Source organism: Dicentrarchus labrax, unplaced genomic scaffold, assembly GCF_905237075.1.
Source record: "Dicentrarchus labrax unplaced genomic scaffold, dlabrax2021, whole genome shotgun sequence".
Taxonomy (NCBI): Eukaryota; Metazoa; Chordata; class Actinopteri; family Moronidae; genus Dicentrarchus; species Dicentrarchus labrax.
The window spans coordinates 25,042,807-25,063,407 of NW_026136721.1; the positions used below are offsets into that span (position 1 = coordinate 25,042,807).

At 38.6% G+C, this 20,601-nt stretch overlaps 2 protein-coding genes across 4 annotated transcripts; both read left to right on the forward strand.

Annotated features, from left to right (window-relative positions):
• Window positions 1–2,540: 2,540 nt before the first annotated feature.
• On the forward strand, window positions 2,541–8,590 carry synpo2b (synaptopodin 2b). Its single transcript, XM_051385673.1, has 3 exons — window positions 2,541–2,577; window positions 3,501–4,217; window positions 5,152–8,590. Exons 1-3 carry the CDS (start codon window positions 2,541–2,543, stop codon window positions 7,551–7,553), a joined length of 3,156 nt encoding a protein of 1,051 aa, XP_051241633.1. The 3' UTR covers window positions 7,554–8,590.
• A 4,698-nt stretch (window positions 8,591–13,288) lies between these two features.
• On the forward strand, window positions 13,289–18,734 carry myoz2b (myozenin 2b). 3 transcript variants are annotated; one of them, XM_051386313.1, is made up of 6 exons: window positions 13,289–13,521; window positions 14,603–14,750; window positions 15,771–15,937; window positions 16,429–16,522; window positions 17,254–17,413; window positions 17,488–18,734. In XM_051386313.1, exons 2-6 carry the CDS (start codon window positions 14,669–14,671, stop codon window positions 17,711–17,713), a joined length of 729 nt encoding a protein of 242 aa, XP_051242273.1. In that variant the 5' UTR covers window positions 13,289–13,521; window positions 14,603–14,668; the 3' UTR covers window positions 17,714–18,734. The 3 variants fall into 3 exon arrangements, with proteins under 3 accessions (XP_051242273.1, XP_051242272.1, XP_051242274.1); XM_051386312.1 differs by having other exon boundaries at window positions 14,634–14,750; XM_051386314.1 differs by lacking the exon at window positions 14,603–14,750.
• Window positions 18,735–20,601: the final 1,867 nt, after the last annotated feature.

The following is a 20,601-nucleotide window of genomic DNA, read 5'->3' on the forward strand; positions in this document are numbered from 1 at the left end:
GTATCTATGTATAGTTATAAAAGGACTGTGTTCAATTTTAGTATCATATCAGTAACATCCATCAGTATTTTCTCTGGGGGTTTTATTCTTTTTATTGAGATTCTATGGTTCTCTCCTGTATGAGAAACTAATCCCTGCTGCATCCATTTAATTATTATGTAAATTTAAAAAATAAATCTGGTTTTGTATAATTGTATTATTGAGTGCTATCTATACGAGTTAATCTTGGTTTCAGCTGTATATTCAGTTGATTTTTGTTCTGTTGTAAGCCTCCTGGCAGTTTAAAACATGTGCATGTTTCTCATTAGTGGTCGAAGTAAGACACTCTAATTATCTAATAACATGGAAAGAGCTAATCCTCTAGAGCTCAGTCCTCGTGGGGGTCATCCCCCTGTTCAAGAGTTCACTCGTTTGTCAAGGATGCTGACTCTGTTTCCATGGCAATGAATCAACATACTGAAGTTACTGCCATACTAGGAAAAAGAAACTCCTGTAGCACCGAGGTAAGGCTTGATGATGGTTGAGTGTTAAAATGAAGTGGAACCAAGTGTGAAGAGAAGTGTGGGCATGGGACAAAGTGTCTAAGAGTCTGTACCTTCTAGTAATCCTGGAGCTGTATGTGTCTCAGGGCCTTTGTGTACTTGCATAGTAAAAATGCAACCAAATCCAATGCGGTCTAATGCAATTTATCTGAAGCTTCAACCACCTTCCAACTGTCAATTCATTAATGTCTCCAGATGCTGCAATAAAACTGCTAATGTCACTGCAGTTGCTGAATGTTTATTTTTGTTAACACTGAAGTTCTGTCACTCCTTATAGAGTTGAGCAACAGCTACAATAGCCTTCTATTTTGTTCACAAGGAGAAAATCTCTATATCAAATGCAGTAATAACATCAGCCATAACATTATGAGCACTGACAGGTGAAGTGAATAACACTGATTATCTCCTTATCATAGCACCTGTCAGTGTGTGGAATATATTAGGCAGCAAATTAACATTTTGTTCTCAAAGTTGATGTGTTAAAAGGAAAAATGGGCAGCTTGAGGATTTAAGTGACTTTTTATAAGGGCCAAATTGTGATGGCTAGACGACTGGGTCAGAGCATCTCCAAAACTGCAGCTCTTGTGGGGTGTTCCCGGTCTGCAGTGGTCAGTACCTGTCAAAAGTGGTCCAAAGAAGGAAAAGAAATGAACCAGAGACAGGGTCATGGGTGGCCAAAGCTCACTGATGCACGTGAGGAGTGAAGGCTGGTCTGTGTGGTCCGATCCAATAGACAAGCTACTGTAGCTCAAACTGCTGAAAAAGTTAATGCTGGTTCTGTTAGAAAGTTGTCAGAACACACAGTGCATCACAGTTTGTTGTGTATAGGGCTGCATAGCCACAGACCAGTCTGGTTGCCCAGTTCGTCATAATGTTATGGCTGATCGGTGTCTATGACATCCAAATATGACCCTGTCAGCTCAGACTGTAGTGCAAATGCTTGTGTACAGGCAGACTGGCTAATTACAGACAGAAACATGGCCACTCCATATTTAATCTGTGAGACAAGTATCTACAATTATGTCTGTGGCAATGATTGACCTTATGAAGTCAATACCTTTCCTTTGTCCTCTACAGTGCAAAATTACATTTTCCAAGTTAAAGCTTGTGTGATCAATAAATGACTTTTCTATCAGTGAACTTAGTGTTGGTCTGTGTGTAAACAAACAAACAAAAAAAATGATATACAGGATTAATTTGAACTGGTCTAAATTTGTAAAATACAGATATGTGAAACAATGTAAAGGAATGATTCTGCTAGAGGTTTTGGACTAAGGATGGTGACATAAGTCTGTTTTTCACTTGACTGCAATGATCCACAATGGAGAAATTAATCCTAACGTCTTTGATAATCTGACCTTTACTTTACTTTAGAAACTACTAGATTGATATTACATTTACTGTACTCGTTCAAGCTCCCAGTGGCAAAAACTCTTTTGATTTGAATGGCTATAAACTGCCTTTCCTCTAGCACCACCGCCAGGACAAAACTCTCAAACCCTTTAACCAAACTATTTTTAAAGATCTAATAATAGCAAAATCATTAGTTTGTTCTTTGGAACAAGTACATGCTGACTGCATGGCTTTATGCTTTGAGTGCTGTTGACTGTTTTCTGGACTGAATGTAGGCATACGGTATATATTAAAGTGCCTTTAGAGAGATGGTATTTTTCGTAAAGACAAAGCTAGGCATGGTCCTGAGCCCAGAGCAAAAGCAGTTTGTGGTTGTTTATTTCCTCAACAAATCTGCCCACTGAATCATTTGATTGTGTGTTTGTTTACACAACAGTGTAGAAAAAAAAGTTACCCCTGCTATTGCCTCAGCAAAAAGTCTTAGTCTCCAACGATTGAGTGTTTGAAACTGTGGAATTCATCTGTTCTTCACAGTGACATACTGCAAACAGATTTAATCTTCAAAAAGTTTCCCCAACCCTCAGTAGCTTTTAGACTTTGATCAAACTGCCATGTGAGGAACTGATGAACTAGTGTACTCATACAATGTTATGGCACCATCTTGTGGTGGATGTCAGGAAAGGTTGTGTTTGCTGAAACGACCTTTGTTATGAACCCCAGTCTACTGATTAACATTGTGTCTGCACTAATATGCACAGTTTCAAAAGGATGTCGCTATTGAATTTCAAAGTTTCATATTAGGTTATGAAGGCATAATTTCATGTTCACATTCATATCTAACCCAAAAGCCCAAATAGCTGAATTTGATGTTAGTTTTTGCTAAAATAATTAATTAGATGAAAAAATGTTGAGAGTGATTGCATAATCTAATCTAATGCAAAACATATATAAAATGTTCTATCAGTAAGTTTGATACAATAATTGGTTACAGAATAAATCAAGAGAATAATTTGGTGGCCTATTTGATAAATCAACTGTTGATATGATTTAACCTCTGCAACCAAACAAACACTGGCTTAAATGAGGAGGTCTAGTATATAACGTTTGAAACAAATAGTCCCTCAGATTTAGTTCTTAAATGGAAATGCTGACTGCCTTTGCAGTGCTTATATTTTTTGCAGTGATAGATGAGAACAGAGGAGGGAAAGAAACCTCACTGTATAAACAGGAGTTCGGAAAACAGCCACCCAATTGTTTTGCTTATGGTCTTGGATGTGAATGCTGTTTCCCCCTTGATATTACATACCATTCCATTTAGAGCGATGGCAGACCCAATGCAACTGCCAAAGCAAAGCTGCACTTCCTATTGGGGATAGGAATAACTTAGACAATTACATGCTAGTTAGAAATATTACAAAGTGTGCTAATGCTGAAATCTCTTGAACTGAACAGTAAACACATAAACCAACATGAGTTGTAATCATAATTGTTAGAATTTCGTATTTTATATAGATGACATGTAATATTGAAATTGGCTAGAAAAGGTCTTGTTGGCCTTAAACTGTTTGTTTTTGTCTCAATTAAGGTATTATTGGTGATATCCAGGACATTGTGAAACAGCGTTAGAGATGGAACCAGAAGCTGAAGACCCAGACAACAATGATAACTTGGCCCCTGGGTCAGGTTCAGATGGTTCCCAAGAACTTTGTGCCTCAGAGTCCTTGGCAGAGTCCTACTATGAAGATGATGCCAGTGATGCAGATTACCCTTTAGATCCTCAACCTGCTCATATCCCAAAGTCCGACCTTGAGTCCCGAGAACGCCTTCAATCACAAGACTGGGAATCTGCTGGTGAGCAACAGTCCCTGCCTGAACTTAGTGTAAGTGAAGAGGATGTCTCATACCAAGAAGAGGATGACATCTACCTTAGTGAATCAAGAGAGTCCATTACAGAATCTCCTCACAACCAGACCTCACCAACATCACTGTCTCCGCTCCCAAGACACCCTGATTACGAGCCTCGAAAGGCTGGCCAGATATCACGGCTGCATTCCCAGTCATCTTCCTCCTCTCTGGGCTGTGCTGCTGACATGACCCTGGCCTTGACCCTGAGCACAGAGCAACCACTGGGAGCCAGTAATAGACAGGGCCCAGGGACTGGGAATAGGAGGGTTGAATCCTCAGAGGAAGGAGGGAGTAGTGAAGCACCTCCTGCTTCGGTCTTTGGAATTTCAGATGAGGGTGCTGAGCAGGCAGAGAAGTGGAACTCGGAGTCTGACACAGATCTGTGCAGACCGGACAGGCACAGGGCAAGGTACACAAGTAAGTATATATCTTCTACCCTCCCTTACTTGTTATATTCCAGTGGACATATGAAGCTGGTAGTGCAAACTGTACAGAATATAGTAAACTTTTTTTCTAAATTTATATTATGTATGAATACATAGATATAATTTTGTGTTTGGTTTGCTTTGTTGCCTAAAGCACAAATTAACTTTTAATAATATCCTTCAATTATGTTATTTATGCCTGCAATTATTATAGGTGTAAGAATTTTCTGCCTGCAATTTTTATAGGTGTTATTTAAACCAAGACTTCATTTAATAGATAAATGACTTGTGCAAAGCATTATGGGTGATGGTTATTTTCATGCTGTAACGTGGGGTCTATTTGAGGAGGACTTACAGGGAGAATTCCCATGGCTTTAATAGTCAGAGCAGGATAAGAATAAAATATGACCATATGATGAGGCTGGCAGAAACAAATTTGACAGACACCAACATGTGTCACCCTGGTCTGTTATCCGATCTCTTTTCCAATCGTAAGACTTGACTGCAATGGAAAGTGAGCTGATCACTTTCCTTGCCCCATGGACCCCACCCAAGTTAGCTGTAAGTAAATATGATGCTTTTATTAGTGTGCTTGCTTCAGCAGGGGCAACTCCAACATTTCTCTTGCTTGCTTCAAATAATAATAATAATAATTATTATTATTATTATTATAATGGTCTCATCTGCAAGAATACCAAAGTCCTATATCAAACAAAACCCCCAAATATTAAGCAAAATGTAATTGTTTATGGTCCCATAGTTAGATGACTAAATAAATAAAGATAAAATAATGTTTTTTTTAATGTTTAATTACAGATTTTTTAACGTTTTCCTGTCTCAACTCCTTCCCTTCTCTTTTTCTCTCTAACCCTCCACCCCCCACCCCTCTCTCTCTCTCTCTCTCTCTCTCTCTTTCTTTGTCTCAGGGCTCAGTCACAACGAGAGCCAATCAGAAAAACAGGTCAAGGAGAACAAGTCTAAATGTAAGCGAATTGCTCTGCTTCTAACTGATGCACCTAACCCTCAAAATAAGGGAGCCTTGCTGTTTAACAAACGCCGCCAAAGGGTCAAGAAGTATACACTTGTGAGTTACGGGACTGGTGATAACAAGCTTGACAGTGAAGACCAAATAGAGGAGGAAATTGAAGAAGTCAGATCGGCTGGGTATAACTTTGTGGCAACAAGTGAATCTGAGTTCGAGGAGGAGTATTCTGTTCATCACCAGCAGCAAAATTTGAGTCTGAATTGGGGAAGTGTTCGAGAAATGGAAGCGCTACCAGACACAAAAGGAAAAGGTGTTTTGATGTTTGCCCAACGGCGCAAACGGATGGATGAGATTGTGTCAGAGCATGAAGAGCTGAGGAGTAAAGGAATACCTGTGGAGACATTAACAGAATCCGGACGTGCAGAGGCACAGAATATTTATGACACTAAGGAAATGTATATGCATACTGATCAGGCCAACTACCTGGATGAAAATCTCAAACAGCATGCAGAATACCAAGAAAATATCGACCAGATGAACCACCTATCCAATGTCTCAAAACCCTTGGTGCCAAACAGAACTGCGAAGCCTTTCCTAGGATTTCAAAAAAGCCCAACTCCTCCTGTCCTGCCTGTTGGCGTCGTTCCAGTGACAAAGAAGCATGAACTGAGATTCAGAGTACCTGTGCCTATTAATACTAACCCACAGGTTTGGTCCCCAACTGGAGACATCATAGCCTCAAGAGATGAGCGAATATCTGTGCCAGCAATCAAGACTGGCATCCTACCAGAGTCAAAACGGAAAGTAACTAATAAACAGGCATCCATGCTGGCGCAAGATCTTCACCTTCAAAACAAAGGGGAAAGGAAGTCTTATATTGAGTCAGAGGAAGACTGTTTTAGTCTAGGTGCTGAAGCTTGTAACTTCATGCAACCCAGAACAATAAAACTCAAGAATCCCCCTCCAGTTGCCCCAAAACCTACCATCAACCCAACCTGTCTACCTTGGATGAGGAGAAGCCCCTCTGTTGAGCCCTATAATCCACCAAGAAGTCCTGTTTCACAACCTTCTCACTGTCCTGTGGGGCCTCATAGTCAGCATTACTTACAGCAGCAAGATTGGGCTCAGTCTCAACAGATGGCTAACCATTGGGCACCAGATCAAACTCAGGCAACACTTCAAACACCTGCCAGTGCCTGGGGTCCGATCAATTCCTCATCTCAGCTTCATCTTCAGCCAACCACAAATAGCTGGACTCAACAGCCGCCACGATCCCCTGTGAGTATGCAAGCCCGCAGTCCTACTTACAGCCCACATCACCCACCTTCACCCTCAAGGAATAAGTCAGACAGTGCTCCACAGTCAGTTACCTCTTGCCCACCACAAGCAGGGAAGTCATATGTCCACGCATCAAAAGCATCACAGGCTTCTCCAAAGGGTCGAGTCTCAGACAAAGGTAATAATCGAGCTGGTTCAACTATGGCTGGAAAAGGTGCAGAGTTGTTTGCCAAAAGACAATCCCGTATGGAGAAGTTTGTTATTGATGCTGAAACAGTGCAAGCTAACAAAACAAGATCCCCCTCCCCAACCTCGTCCCTCCCTACCTATTGGAGGTATTCTTCCAATGTTCGTGCCCCACCTCCTTTATCATACAATCCCCTTCTTGCTCCTTTCTACCCTCCATCAGCAACCAAGCAACCCCCTTCCACAAGCCCCAAAATCAAGCCTAAGACCAAAGAGAAACCTAAAGCAGCCCCAAAGCACCTCGACGCCTTAGATATTATGAAACACCAGCCATATCAGTTGGATTCGTCACTGTTCAAGTATGATGCAGTCCCTGAGGCCAAAAGCCCCAGCCCCAGCCCCAGCCCCAGCCCCAAACCCAAACCCAAACCCAAACCAACTCCAGCATCAAAGTTTGAGGCTACCAAAAGCCTTAAACATAGATCTGTCCCTTCTCATTCTACTTATAATGCCCCTGAGCTTGCTGTTCAAAGCAAGGCAGAAGTCCTGGCTAAGTCTCCTGTATCGGTAAGTTCCCAAAATTCTTCTGCCCGCCAAAGCACAAGATCAGCTGAGCCTCGCGCAGCTGACAAGCGCTTGGATGAAAAGCACACTGTCACTCCTGCAGCTCATCACATAACTAAAAAGCAAGCACCAAGCGCCCGACCCGCAAGTGCATCCTCCCAGCAGTCATCTACTGGTGACAGCATAGCTTCAGCTTTTTCTCCTGCATCTCTTATTGCTAGAGGCGCACGTCAAATGGCACCTCGGCCAAAATTTTCTGCTAAGAAACCAGTGGTGACAGGCACACAGTGGAGGCCTGTTGCTATGCTTCATTAGTTCTAATACTGTATATGGTCATGCTTTGGTGAAGTCAACACTAAGATGATAGAACACAATTACATCTGCAACTTGGTAGCATCTAAAATGTCTTACTTAACAGGTGGAAATGTAAGGACGTTTGCATATCTAAATGTAGGGCGCATCCAAAATAATTTACAGTATGCAGCTATACGGATATATTTAGCTGGCAATGTAAGGAACACATGAGAGGGCAGTTGAATGTACAGCAAAGATAGTTTAAAATTGTAAATCAATGGAATATAAACTAAAATATATGACATAGCACATCATCTCCCTAACTTGGTAGGTGCATGTGTGCTTGAAAAAGGGAATGCGAGACTTAATAATGTTGAGTGATTCTCAGGAAGTGCTATTACATGTGCAATAATATGTGCCTTCAACTAAGGTCTCTAGTTTGTTGTTTTTCTTTTGTAAGAAATAAGATTACATGCATGGTATGCATTTTTATGTAGTAGCAGTCACCACCGACCCCTACAACTACACACAGTAAAATTTATTAACACATTTATTTATGAGATTTAAATTTAAGTTTATATAAAATATACTGGGATAACAGTAACTCACTTTTACCATTATATTTACAGACTACTGTTAGTGTGTTTGGGGAGAAACTGTCAATGCACTTCTTTTTTTGGATGCATACAATTTGCAATCATTCCAAACTTTTATGGTATCACAACAGCTAAAAGCATCACTGTTAGTTGTGATAATTAACCCTGATGACTTTAAATGTTTTTATGTGGATTTATTCAATTGTGAGCCGTGGCCAGTTAACTAACTGTCAGTAAAGTCATCAGAAGTTCTGTATCCTCATCCTTGATGTAAAACATGAGCAAGTTATCACAGAGATTTGACTATTCCGCTATTGATTCACATTACCAGTAACAACTCAAAATGAAAATAGGAAACAATTGTCTTCTTTGTCTCTATATCTCTGTCTTCCAAACATATCATTGTTTATTGCACTTCTTGTACTCAGCACAATCATGCTATTAAATTTCTCTTTCCTTCTACTTGTGTACTTCTTATGCGTGTCATGAGCTTCTTTTCCTGAACTACTGTGTTACTACTGTTTCTGAGTCACCCATATTTCCTACTTTATCTCTCTTGCTGCCTCACAATTTTCACACAGAATGTACGCATTTTTGTTGTACCTTCAGCAATATCTGAAGTTTTTCTGAGATCCATTGGCCATTCCCAATAATTAATTGTTCATATTAATATAAAATGGTAAATTGCTGAAGGTTAACACTGTCACTGACCAATATGGTTTTATCAACATGATTACACTGTGTTTGCCTGTTTGTTTTCACAGCAGTCCATCTTTAGCTCTGAATGTATGAAACGTTTAGAAATATGATCTTGGCCCTCAATAGATTTGCTCCACACCTTTTTAGGATGTTGCTGATATCGGAGGGAAATCCACCCTAAAACCGAATTTCCATTTGTCTATTCTGATGATTTCTTAATAGCAAGTCAGTATCAACTATCACAGTAAAGATGATGTTACCTGTATTTATAGAAGCAGTTATTTATGCTTTTTATTTTTAATTCATTTATATTTATTTTTTTAAGAAAGGTCAGATTCTGCTTACGTTTTGAGTATATTCAAAAGAAAAGAAAATCTTTGTTTAGTTGTTAGGTATCCCTTAATATTGATAATTCAAACAGTGGTGTACAAGGTCTGGGCAGCACAGTCAGTGGTTTGCACTGTTCTCCCCATGTTTGCATGGATTTCCTCTGCTTGCTCTAGTTTCCCCCAGCATCAAAACAAATATATTAGGTTAATTTTAAGATCTGGAGTTTAGTCCCAAGGCACAGCGGCTGCCCACTTTTCCTATACATAGTTCTATGTATGTGACAATAAAGTTGATACCATTTCTTGAAAATCAGTGGGTATTGGGCAGAGGACAGCAACCTTTATGATCAAAAGAGCCATTTTTAAAAAGAAATATAAATCTTTCTGGAGCCGCACTTAAAATTCTAATTTCTCGCCACAGATTAAGCATACCGGTAAGCAAGCAGCGTCGGTGATGTAGCAAACAAATCTTTACTAATACATTCTCACTTTTCCTCAGTGACTTTTTTTATTTTGGATTCATAGCCAGCCTGGCTACGGAGATGCAAGACTAGTAGACACCACTATTGAGGTTCAGGTCAGGATGTAACGTATGACGCACATTTTAGTTGAAAACACTTTCAAACCTTTTTCATTCGGTTTGGATTTGGTGTGTAATGACTACTTTAGGCTTAAAAACAATGATAAATTAAAATGTTAAACTAAACTTAATTTACACATGTAGGTGCTAAAGAGCCACAGGTTGCCTACCCTTGGTAGTGGGGTTGAGAATTTAATAGGATGTACAGAGTCACATTTCCACATATAGTTAGAATATTAAAAGGCCCTGTACAGACATGGTAAACACACACAGGTGGTTTCTTGTCTTTTGGCTGATTGGATGAGTGGCCATTGGTACAGGAAGTTCTGTGATGCATTGCTCTGCTCACCTTCAGACCCAGCAGAGGTCTAATGAGCCAGAATAAGGGAAAACACATTTATGGGTGTCCAGAGCCATTGCAAATGTTATACTTTAGGGTGGATTTCCCCTTTAACCAGATGAAACAAAGTTGCCACAGATAAAGTTCCAAGCAAAGTAACATTGTCACTGTTATTATTTTGATTTTCTGGAACAGACTGCAGGTAAGGTATTTATTTTTAAAATGTGTTAATGACTACCTATATCTTTATATCAGGCAAACATTTTATGGGATTAATAGGAAAACTCAATCCCATAGTTGGGCTACAAATCAGAATTTTTGACAAAGAATTGTGAAAGGGTTTATGCTGTTGAATCCAGGCTAGATATTATTGGTGTGTGTAGCAAAAATCAAGTCCTATTTCACAGAAAGATTTCTCACATACTGTCCAAAAAAAAAAAAAGTAAACAGGGTTTTTAGGATACAAAATAATAATGTATTCCATGTGTAAAAAGTGACCATATAGAGACATACATAAGCTATCAGACTGCTAAAATAAGCTTTTACTGAAAACTTGACTTTTTGTCAATTTTTTTCACATCATGTCAAATTTTTCACATGGAATAAATGTATTGTTTTACATCTAAAGAATCTCTTATACTTGTAATGTCTGTGTGAAGGCAAATTTCTCTATGAAAATGGAAAGCTGTTTTGGCAAAACTATTATTAATTTGTTCAAAACTCTTTGATCTCTAAAATCATCTCATCTCAATCGTTTCATTAAAAAACATGAATAAACTAGAACATTATTAGTTTTCCAGGCTTCCATGGAGCCAGAGGGTGGCAGCAAAGTCTGCAATCTAATATGTGTTTTTGTTTCAGGGATTTGGTAGAAGCCGCTCCCTTAGTCTGCCCAAGCGACTGAATTCGATGCCTTCTCCCAGACTTTTGTCACCTGTGAGCACACCAGGAATCCAGCCGCCATTTTTACCTACACAGAGGCAAACATCCTTTCAAGAAAAAGTCTACAAGCCACTATCACCATGGGAGGCAGCATCCAAAAGCCCCATTGGTTCAGTGGATGAGGCCTTCATGTTTCAGAGCCTCCCGTTATCTGTTGCCTCTAATGTCAAAGCTGCAGGACATCGCAGATCTCTGCCAGAGCCTCCAGAGGAATGGAAGCGCAGGGTGTCTCTTGAGCCTGCAGCTGTCAGTATGGGTCATTATAATGTGGGTTCAGCTTTTCAGGCACCGTCCATGAGCAGGACATTTTCACCTGAGAAACCAGCCTTCTATGGGCCTCCCTTCAGACCTGCCCAGCCTCTAAGGCCAGCCAGTAGGGCCAGTATTGGATACATGGGTTAAGGCTCCAGGCCATCAAAGTACTCTCCCTTGCATAGTGCAGTCCAGAGAAGTTAAGACCACCATGATTGTCAGACATACATGATAACATAAATGGTATACTGAACATGAAATACAAAAAAAGTACATCCGGCCCAAAGAGATGGAATATGTTTTCTCTATTATGATGAAAAATCAAGTTGTTGTTGACATGCATTGGTTCAAATTTATCCAATAGGTCCGACTTAGCACATTTTAGATGATTGATAATGTTTATTTTGAATTGTCAATGGGAGTGATTGGTTTCAGACGCACAAAGTCACTATCTTCATGGTACGAGTGGTCACTTGGTTTGAAGGGCACTACTACTTACTGTCTATCTATTGTGCTGTGTTGCTGATGAGGTATTAACCGGCTAAGTATTGATGGGAAATTCATTTCAGAATAATTATGTTTTTGAGGACAGAAGTGGACCACATGCAGTCAAGAAATGTGTTGGCAAAGTGTTATGAGAGCTAAAGTGAACGTGTTGAAGGTTGTAGATGAGTGAAATGTTTGATACATTGCTTGGTTTAAAAAGTGGATTGGTGTTGCTCACTGAAAATGCTTTTAATTTCGAAAAATTTATTTATAACCAACTATGGTTATAAATATTTGGTGAGAAATAAGGCAGTTTAAGAAATCATATGTGTGGCTTTGTCCCGTCATGTATCTTTACTGTAGCTTTAAAACTTCAAACTCACTGTGGCTTTTTCAGCTTGGTGTGATGCAAATGATTTCACAACTGAATATTTCATACAGCGATAACCATTACAAATGTTACTCATCTTGTTTTTTCTCTTGTATTTTCTCTCTCTACTATTGCAGTGGCAATGCCGAGTATATTCAAAGAGTGAACATTTCTATTAATCTGTTTATCAATCTATCTATCATGTATCTGCTCTAAGGATGCTGCAGTGCATTTTTAGGAGGGTTTGACGACCTACATGTGAGATTACAAAACGAATATATGTTTTTTGCTATTATTATATACAGTTGGTTATATGTTTAAGTCAAGAGGAATATATGTTGCATGCACATATTTATGAAGTGTCCCACCTTTGATCATACACTGTGTGTGGGGTTAAAGTGAACCACGGATTCTGCCACTGATGTACTCATGTTTCTTGCCTATCAGGCTAAATGTTTTGGGCTTTTACAAAGTGTTTGATGATTTTTTGATGAAAATGTTATTTTTTGCACTTTTAAAACATATACTGAAAAATTAAAAGACACAAAAATGCTTTCAGTCTTTAATGTGTATTTTTGTATGCATGAAGTCCAGTGACATAATGCTTTAATTTAAAAAAAGAAGCATCTTTGTGCAGAACTTTGATTTGGATTTATTCTCTGATTATATGTGACATTTATTTTGTGACTATCTTTTTGATTATGTCAGGAACTTTTCTGATGTGTCAACAGTATTTTTATTTTTGCAAGTGATTAAATGTTGCGTGTCATGTCTAAAGTATGACAACAGGTTTAGCTGCCAGGGTTTTGACCTTGATGCTACTTTATGAAAATCCTTTTGGCCTGCCACCATCTCGAGGATGGCACCACTCTCCCCTTTAACCCCCCTTGCTGGTCATTATCTGCCGTCAGTAAACACACATAATAAACAGTAACACAACTCAGTATGAATAAAGTAGTACACAAGTAGCAGCTGTGCCCAGCATTGACAACCTCAATTGAAGCCTCTGAGGTTAAATCAACCCACAGAGACTGTTGTTGCTGACACTGAAGATTTAAGACAAGGAAGGAAATATGTCTCTGGAGGGGAGCCCTGCCTTAAAGAACATCCGTGGGTATGAGTGTGTTGTCCATCTTTTCGCTCGCTCTCTCGCTGGTAGCTATCCTTGCCTCATGGTGTTTGAGAGTGGTTTTGAGTGTTTGGCAGGTTAAATTTAGACTATTGATGTAAGCTGCATTCCATTCACAACAGACACAGAGACACACTCACAGTTTGGCTTTAGTGTCCAGGAGTGTGAAGATCAGGGAAGATCAAACTACCGACTGTAGGTTGACCCCTGAGTCTCTGTGTCTCCACTTCAAGGATACAGGTTGCACACTAGGGATACCATCACAGGTACGGACAAGCCTCGTCAGATGTATTGTGTGAATATGTGTTGTATTTAAATTATACTGAAGCTATGTTATAACATTCAAGAAAGTCCTAGTATTGTAGTAAATAAAATTGAATGCATCTAACTAACATTTCTATTTTATATAAATTATAGGAATTACTTTCTTATGACCTTACAACATTTAACATTTTATCAGTTGATGAGATTTATTTTCTATCTTCAGAATTGCATTGCTTTGTTTTCTCTTTAACTTGCATGGAAATAATCTTTAAACTGTCACAAATGTCATTGCTGCAAAGTCAGCAGATGGGCACAAGTGCATTTAGAGTCATACCTTCTAGCATCATGTTCTGCATTTCACAACAAAGCAATACTAAATATATTTGATTGTAAAATGCAAGAAAGTTATTTTGGATATGATATTTGAGCACTTTCTTTGTACTGCGGGACATTTGTTGTGTCCAGCTACGCTACAAACTTAGGACAATATTCACCCTTGACCTTTACACAGGTGATTTAGCTTGTGACAGCATTAATGGGAGATGCCAACCAACATTAGCTCACATACTCAGAAACTGATCCAGTGAAGAGGGCAGATTTAAGAATTACGTGTGCGGTACCAATGCAAGTACAATAGGGCTTTAGGATTACACAATACATTGTAAGCTGTTACATGTAACCACTAGAGAGATTTTGATAACACAACAAACACTGACACACATTTATCAGATGGGGCACCTTCCAAATCATCCTCAAATTCCAAAAGATGGTTACAGCAAATGGGACATAGACTTAAAACTATGTATATTATACTAGTATATTACATAACAGAGAAGAATGGTGAAAGTCCTCCTGTATATCTATATATGAGTTTCATTCTGTCCTTTTCACCTTTTCAATATTATCTGTTTCATGTTGACAGTAACACAACAGGGTTTTTTTCTATGATGAAAAATGACCTTACACTCGCACTCCAAACAGCAAACTGTGTTTATGTAACCTGTCAACGTATAGGGCTAGTACTGCGTTGATGTTGGGGGTCACAGTATTAGGAATAAAACTCCTCCTTTATGAATTGGGCAGAACAACTACATCCTGTGTCCTGTGTTTCCAGTACTCCTGAGTTCTGCCAACCTTGCCAAAGCCACAATGTCACAATTCTGTACAATGCCAGCTGGAGAGAGGAAGAAGTGTGCAGCAGCTATTTGCCGAGAGGTCCATGGTACCAATGGTATGATGCTATAGCTGTGGCTCAGTGGACAAACACACTGCTGCAAGAGAATATCCATTCTGATCTGGGTTCAAAATGTCAGGGCTACTCTTCAGCTTTCGCCATAAATAAGCTAATGGGATGATTTACTACCTATGGTGGATAATCCTTTGTCGTTGTCCTTTTCAAAAGTCTATTTCTGGAGAGGGGAGGGAAGTTGTGAGGGCCAACTGCGTAGCTGTTTGTTATGTGAAGGTCTGTGACAGCTGGGGTACATTCCGTCTGTAGTGGTCGATGAGGAAGCATCCATGTACATCCAAAACAAATTCTCAAGTACAATGACAACAGATTTTCCATGACACGGCTTATAAAATGGACAATATGAATATTGAGAAGCCTTTGATGTAATTTATGGACGCTTAAACCTATTTGGCTGACAAAATGCTATCAGCGGACATTTCTATGTGTATTTATATTTGGTATCCAGCACTTTCCAACTCTAAAACCAGCGCTGGATTAACCGGCTAGGTCCCCGGGCAAAAAAAGAACTGCCACTATTCCCCCACCCTTCTTCCCAAGTTAGTTTGCGATAGTTTGATTAAGCACAATGTATGTAAGAAGACGCCCCATGTAAACACAATAGCAATCATACATTAAAGGTATTAAAACAACATTTCTACAAGACGGCCTATTAGGATGAGATTAAAAAGCTACATTAAGAAACTCACCATGCAAATCTATATTGTGCTATTGTATTGTGTATTGCCAAACAAATTTGTAGTTAAACAAATCACCATGATTGCCACATCGTAAACCTGTGGTCTTTGGGACCCCCAAGGCAGTTGCACACTTTTGTCCATTATTAGCAACCCAATAACAACAACAACTAGAGTTCTGGTTGGTTACAAAACAAATTCTAAAAATGAACTTGACTGAATGATACATATAGACATAAGTATATGCTTCAGTTTCTGATATGCTATATTTATATTATGTAAATACATAATAAATATACTTTTTCTCAACTTTTTTGCCTTACAGGGGACGTAATGGATCTCGGAAAGAAGCTCAGCACTCCTAAAGACATTATGTTAGAGGAGTTATCGTTGCTTTCCAACAGAGGGTCGCGGCTTTTCAAAATGCGCCAGCGAAGATCTGAAAAATATACATTTGAAAGTATCCAAAATGAGGCAAACGCACAGCTAAATGTAAGTCAACTTGTGTTATTTAGTCACAATGTTTGAATAAATGGATATAGTGAGCAGCCCATTCCATCCTCTTTCACAATATTGACTGTCATCTGGAGTTTTGGCATTTGTGATGTCTGAATGAAAATTAGTAAAATTTTCTGTGTATTACTCATCAAGCAAATTTAACAGGAAATATGCTCTTGAAAAAAAAAGTGTTACAACACATGAATGATAACAGGGACATGTGCCTCGTGCCTTTTGCATCCTCCAGCCAAATCTTCTGAGAGGCTGCTCGGGCACTTTGCTGAGGAGCTGCTCCCCTCTTTATCAGTGCCTGTTGATGTGTTTCTCTCCGTGTGTGTGTGTGTGTGTGTGTGTGTGTGTGCGTATGTGTGTATGTATCTGAGTGCATGGAAGACAAGAGCAGCTACGGATGTGCCAACTTCATGTTCTGTCACTCAACTGATAACCAAAACTTCATGTGTACTGTACTCTGTTCTGTTTTGCAGCATGATATTTTAAATGCGAATACGCACACTGTGGAAATTAAAGTGGATCCACCAGCAGATGGAAGTGCTGGTAATCCAGAAAACACTGTTTTAGGTAATTGATTTTTTTATGTTTAAGTCCTAATTAATGTTAGGATCACTAAGTAAACAGCACAATCACAATCATAAGTAAAAATAAATGTCATAGCATTAACACAATGTGAATTTGGTAATTGAAAATCATTCCTACATCAACCATTTCTTTCACTGTCAAACTGTATTTTAAATTAATCCGTTACGCTGCACACTCAAATAAGAGCGACTAGATTATGTAATGCTGTCATAATAATGACAACTGATATCATACAGTCACAACAGCTGGTCTTGTCTTATGGAAAGAAATTTGAGTGGCTCTAAGTACCACATCATTGTAGTAACTAAGATTAATTAGACAATACAGCTTTAAATGCTATATCTTATTTTATTCTATTTTAATAGAGCCCTGTGCTTATTCTAAAATGCTCCAGTAGGGTGTCATCCCATGTCGACACTTTATATGATGAGTGCACACTTGAACTATGTGCTATTTTAAGGCCTCAGATCGCAATGATGGACAACTCAGTCTGCCTGTGTAAGTGTTCTCTAAGCACAGTCCCTATTCATAATCCTATCCACTCTAAAACTTTAGCCTCCCCAGTACAAAAAAAATGTATAAAAACAGCTCAGCATTAACCCATAACTGCAAACAAAACCGTCTGATCATTCTGTTGCAATGCTCGAACAATCATCCACAATGTGATCTTCTCATATTTATATTTATCTTTGTTTTTGTTTGCTCCTTGACAGACATGAGTGCAGAGAAGTTAGCCTCAGCTATGCCCAAGTCCTACCACTCCCCATGGGAGCAGGCAATCCTCAGTGACCCCGACCTCGCCGAAACCCTCAAACTGACAATGCCAGCACCAGACCCACGACCAGGTCTTCCTGACTACAAATGCTTTAACCGGTGAGAAAATAATGACCGCATTTGAGTGAATTAGTACAATAAAGAGTACCATTCACACTTGATGTCAATTACAGGGTGGCCACTCCTTTTGGTGGCTTCGACAAATCTCCCAGAGGAATCACGTTCAAGCTCCCTGAGGTGGACCTGAACCCACCCAGTTACCCAGAGCTGCAGGAGCCAGGGATAAAGCGGCCCACCTTCAACAGGACAGCCCAGGGATGGATATCTGAGGGCACCCATCTGATCCTACCCACTGTTACCCTGGAGCCAGTCAAAGTCCCAGAGTCTGATGACCTGTAGATGATCTTACTGTGTGTAATGTGGCAACAACATGTTGGTAGTATTTTGGCCCTGCCTGTGATTAAGGCAAATCATTCAAGTAGGAGCACAGTCACAATTCCTATCCAATATTTTGTTTTTTTTCCCCCAATGGACAAAACATGTTTCATGCATTTGTTGACCCTAAAAAACATGTAAATAGCAAAATGAATGTGCTATACATAATTCAAGAAGAAGAGTTTCCACTGATACTGAAGGCAAAACTGTAACTTTTATAAATGGTCAAATGAATTGATGAATATGTAATGTAAATAAAGAATGAAACTTATTTATTGATAGAACACAACTGGAAGATGCAGTAAGTTATATTAAGTTATTATTGGTAAGCAGTATTTCAATTATATCTACTTTGAAGAATTACAGAATTTATAATCATATATAAAGATAAGACCCTAAGCCTAATCTAAAGAAAAACCTTATGTGAGAGCAACAAATGCTGAATATTCAAATACATATTAATTTAGATATCAATTAAATTAATCTAAAATCATCATTAAAATGTCATAAATATACTTGTAAAACTCAACAGTAAGAGCTCAGTTTTAAGCTCTGATTTTTTATGACTGTTGAAGAAAAAGAAGAAGTTATTTTAGAAACATTTTATCTTGAGGAAATAACATCAAGGTCTCATCAGTCTGGGAGGAAGACTGAGGAACCTGGACTTTGACCTGATGTAACTGTGCCACTCACACTGAACACTATTCATTAAAAACAGCATATTCATACACTCAAAAACTCTGATTCTATACATAAATATATTTCATAACTGTACAAGCAATAGCTATGCCTATCACAAATCAATACAAAGTGGATTAAGTCACACATGCCTGGTTTTGAGTGGAACAACACAAAGAGAAAATGTAACTGTTTGTTCTGTATTGTTTCTAGTCACAGATCGACTAAAAGATTGTAACTTTACAGTATCACAACAGTAGCAATACTGTGTATGAGTGCAAAATACACTGAATGTATGTGAGTGATATTTGGTGTTGTTCTATATTTTACCTCTAATACAGTTTAAGTGTATTGCCTCCTTATACGCACACATCATGCATACTTCATATCATATGTTTCATAACTAACTTCATGCTAATAATTTTTATGCTTCTGAATGTAACTGCACATACATGCAGAATGATTGACAAACTTTCAGACAGCTGGGGGACAAGAGACTGGGAGATATAAGAGGGGAATAATGTGCACTTAAGTCCAGTAAGAACTCATGAGAAAACTGAATACGACTATCATTTTTCCAAAACAAAGCACGGCATTCACACAAAATGGTACGTGAGCAATCCATGTTTGTCTGTCAGCTGTTTCATTACTGTCATCATAAGACATTTAAATGTGTACTATTTTCAATGAATTAATACAGTAGCTGTAAATTTGTATCTAAATCTAGGGGGTTTTTTTTATCATAAATTATAACAGCAATAGCAGGAGAGGTTGAGTATCATGGTAGAGACATTAACCTTCAGACAAAAGTCTAAAAACCTGATAATAATAGAACTAACTGCACTAAAAGTATAAACTAAAATGATAAACTATAAAAACTGCCGTCATAGTCACTGATTTTGGTGGTAGCACATAGATATTTATAGTGGCTGGAAGTCAGTCTAAGTCAATTTATTTTCTAAAAGGCTGAACTACTACACACTGGAAACGGGGGAAAAGACAACAGATACAAAAAAATCAACTCCAAAAATAACTTAAGTTTGACAGCTCATCTGAACAGAACTCAGCTGTGCAACCTTCAGAGGGAGAAATATGAAACCATATTTTTTCAGGCTTTTTTAAATATATAATACGGGAAAAAAAACTTCATGTGTCTCCAGGGAGGCTTCAGTGCTATTGCTGGAGCCAAGACTGGATCAGAGACATGCTACATACAGCTATGCTGTATTAATACACACATCCCATAGACAGTACATGGTCCATACATTATATAACATTGAATAAGTCAGGGCCTATATGAAAATAATGTCTTATTTTACCTTTCTACAGCCACAGTGTATCATTGAAATTGTTTTTTTTTTTGGTTGTTATATTCCTAAACAGATTTCAATCTTGGACTCAGAATCAGTGAGGACCATCAGTGTAACAACTCATGAAGAGGGAATTTATGCTATTTCTCACAGGCTGGTCAGCATGTTGTAGACTCTCACACATTTACATTCACACACACACATACACACACGCTCACACAGTACTGTAAATAATCTACTAGGATCCACTGTACACACTGTATTTAAAGGAAGTGAGGAAAGCAACAGCTTATGAAAAATTGGCATGGGGGATGAGGATGGTATACATTGTGTAAGGTTCACGTCATCAAATCACTCATTTCATCCTGGATTTAAAATAAGAATCTAGAAAATCTAAATCAGAGTTTTTGATCAAACATCACACCAAAGCATTGTTCTGTTTTGAACAGGTCCACTAAAAATATATGTAGAAAACAAACTGGAAGAGAGACACACCAATAATGGGAGTATATTTTTTCTGACTCTGGCTTATATGCACCATCAGTCTCTTTTAGTCATCCTGTCTACACTTAAAACCTGCTCGGCTCTGCAGGCTTTTCCCCCCCTTTCAGACCCTCCATCTGCCCCAATTTTGGTGAATCCATGTCATGTTTACTGTCACAGAGATGAAAAACAGTAGCTTCAGAATATTTGTATTCGCTAGTAGATAAAATTCATGCTCAATATGATGTGTTATTTGCACCAATGATATGAAAGCATGACAACTTCTTTATCCAGTGTAGCTTTTGTTATGGCAATTGTGGAATATTAACACATTTGGTATTTTCTATTCTGTTCTGTTATGAAATTTAAGTGAGAGCATTT

What these genes read in the sequence shown, in the direction of transcription:
- synpo2b (XM_051385673.1), top strand. Translation starts at nt 2,541, where the DNA reads ATGTTATGGCACCATCTTGTGGTGGATGTCAGGAAAG. An exon ending in TGTGGTGGATGTCAGGAAAG is followed by an intron (nt 2,578 to 3,500) that starts GTTGTGTTTGCT and finishes GGTGATATCCAG; the next exon opens with GACATTGTGAAACAGCGTTA. An exon ending in GCACAGGGCAAGGTACACAA is followed by an intron (nt 4,218 to 5,151) that starts GTAAGTATATAT and finishes TCTTTGTCTCAG; the next exon opens with GGCTCAGTCACAACGAGAGC.
- myoz2b (XM_051386313.1), top strand. Translation starts at nt 14,669, where the DNA reads ATGTCACAATTCTGTACAATGCCAGCTGGAGAGAGGAAGAAGTGTGCA. An exon ending in AGGCAAACGCACAGCTAAAT is followed by an intron (nt 15,938 to 16,428) that starts GTAAGTCAACTT and finishes TCTGTTTTGCAG; the next exon opens with CATGATATTTTAAATGCGAA. An exon ending in TCCAGAAAACACTGTTTTAG is followed by an intron (nt 16,523 to 17,253) that starts GTAATTGATTTT and finishes GCTCCTTGACAG; the next exon opens with ACATGAGTGCAGAGAAGTTA.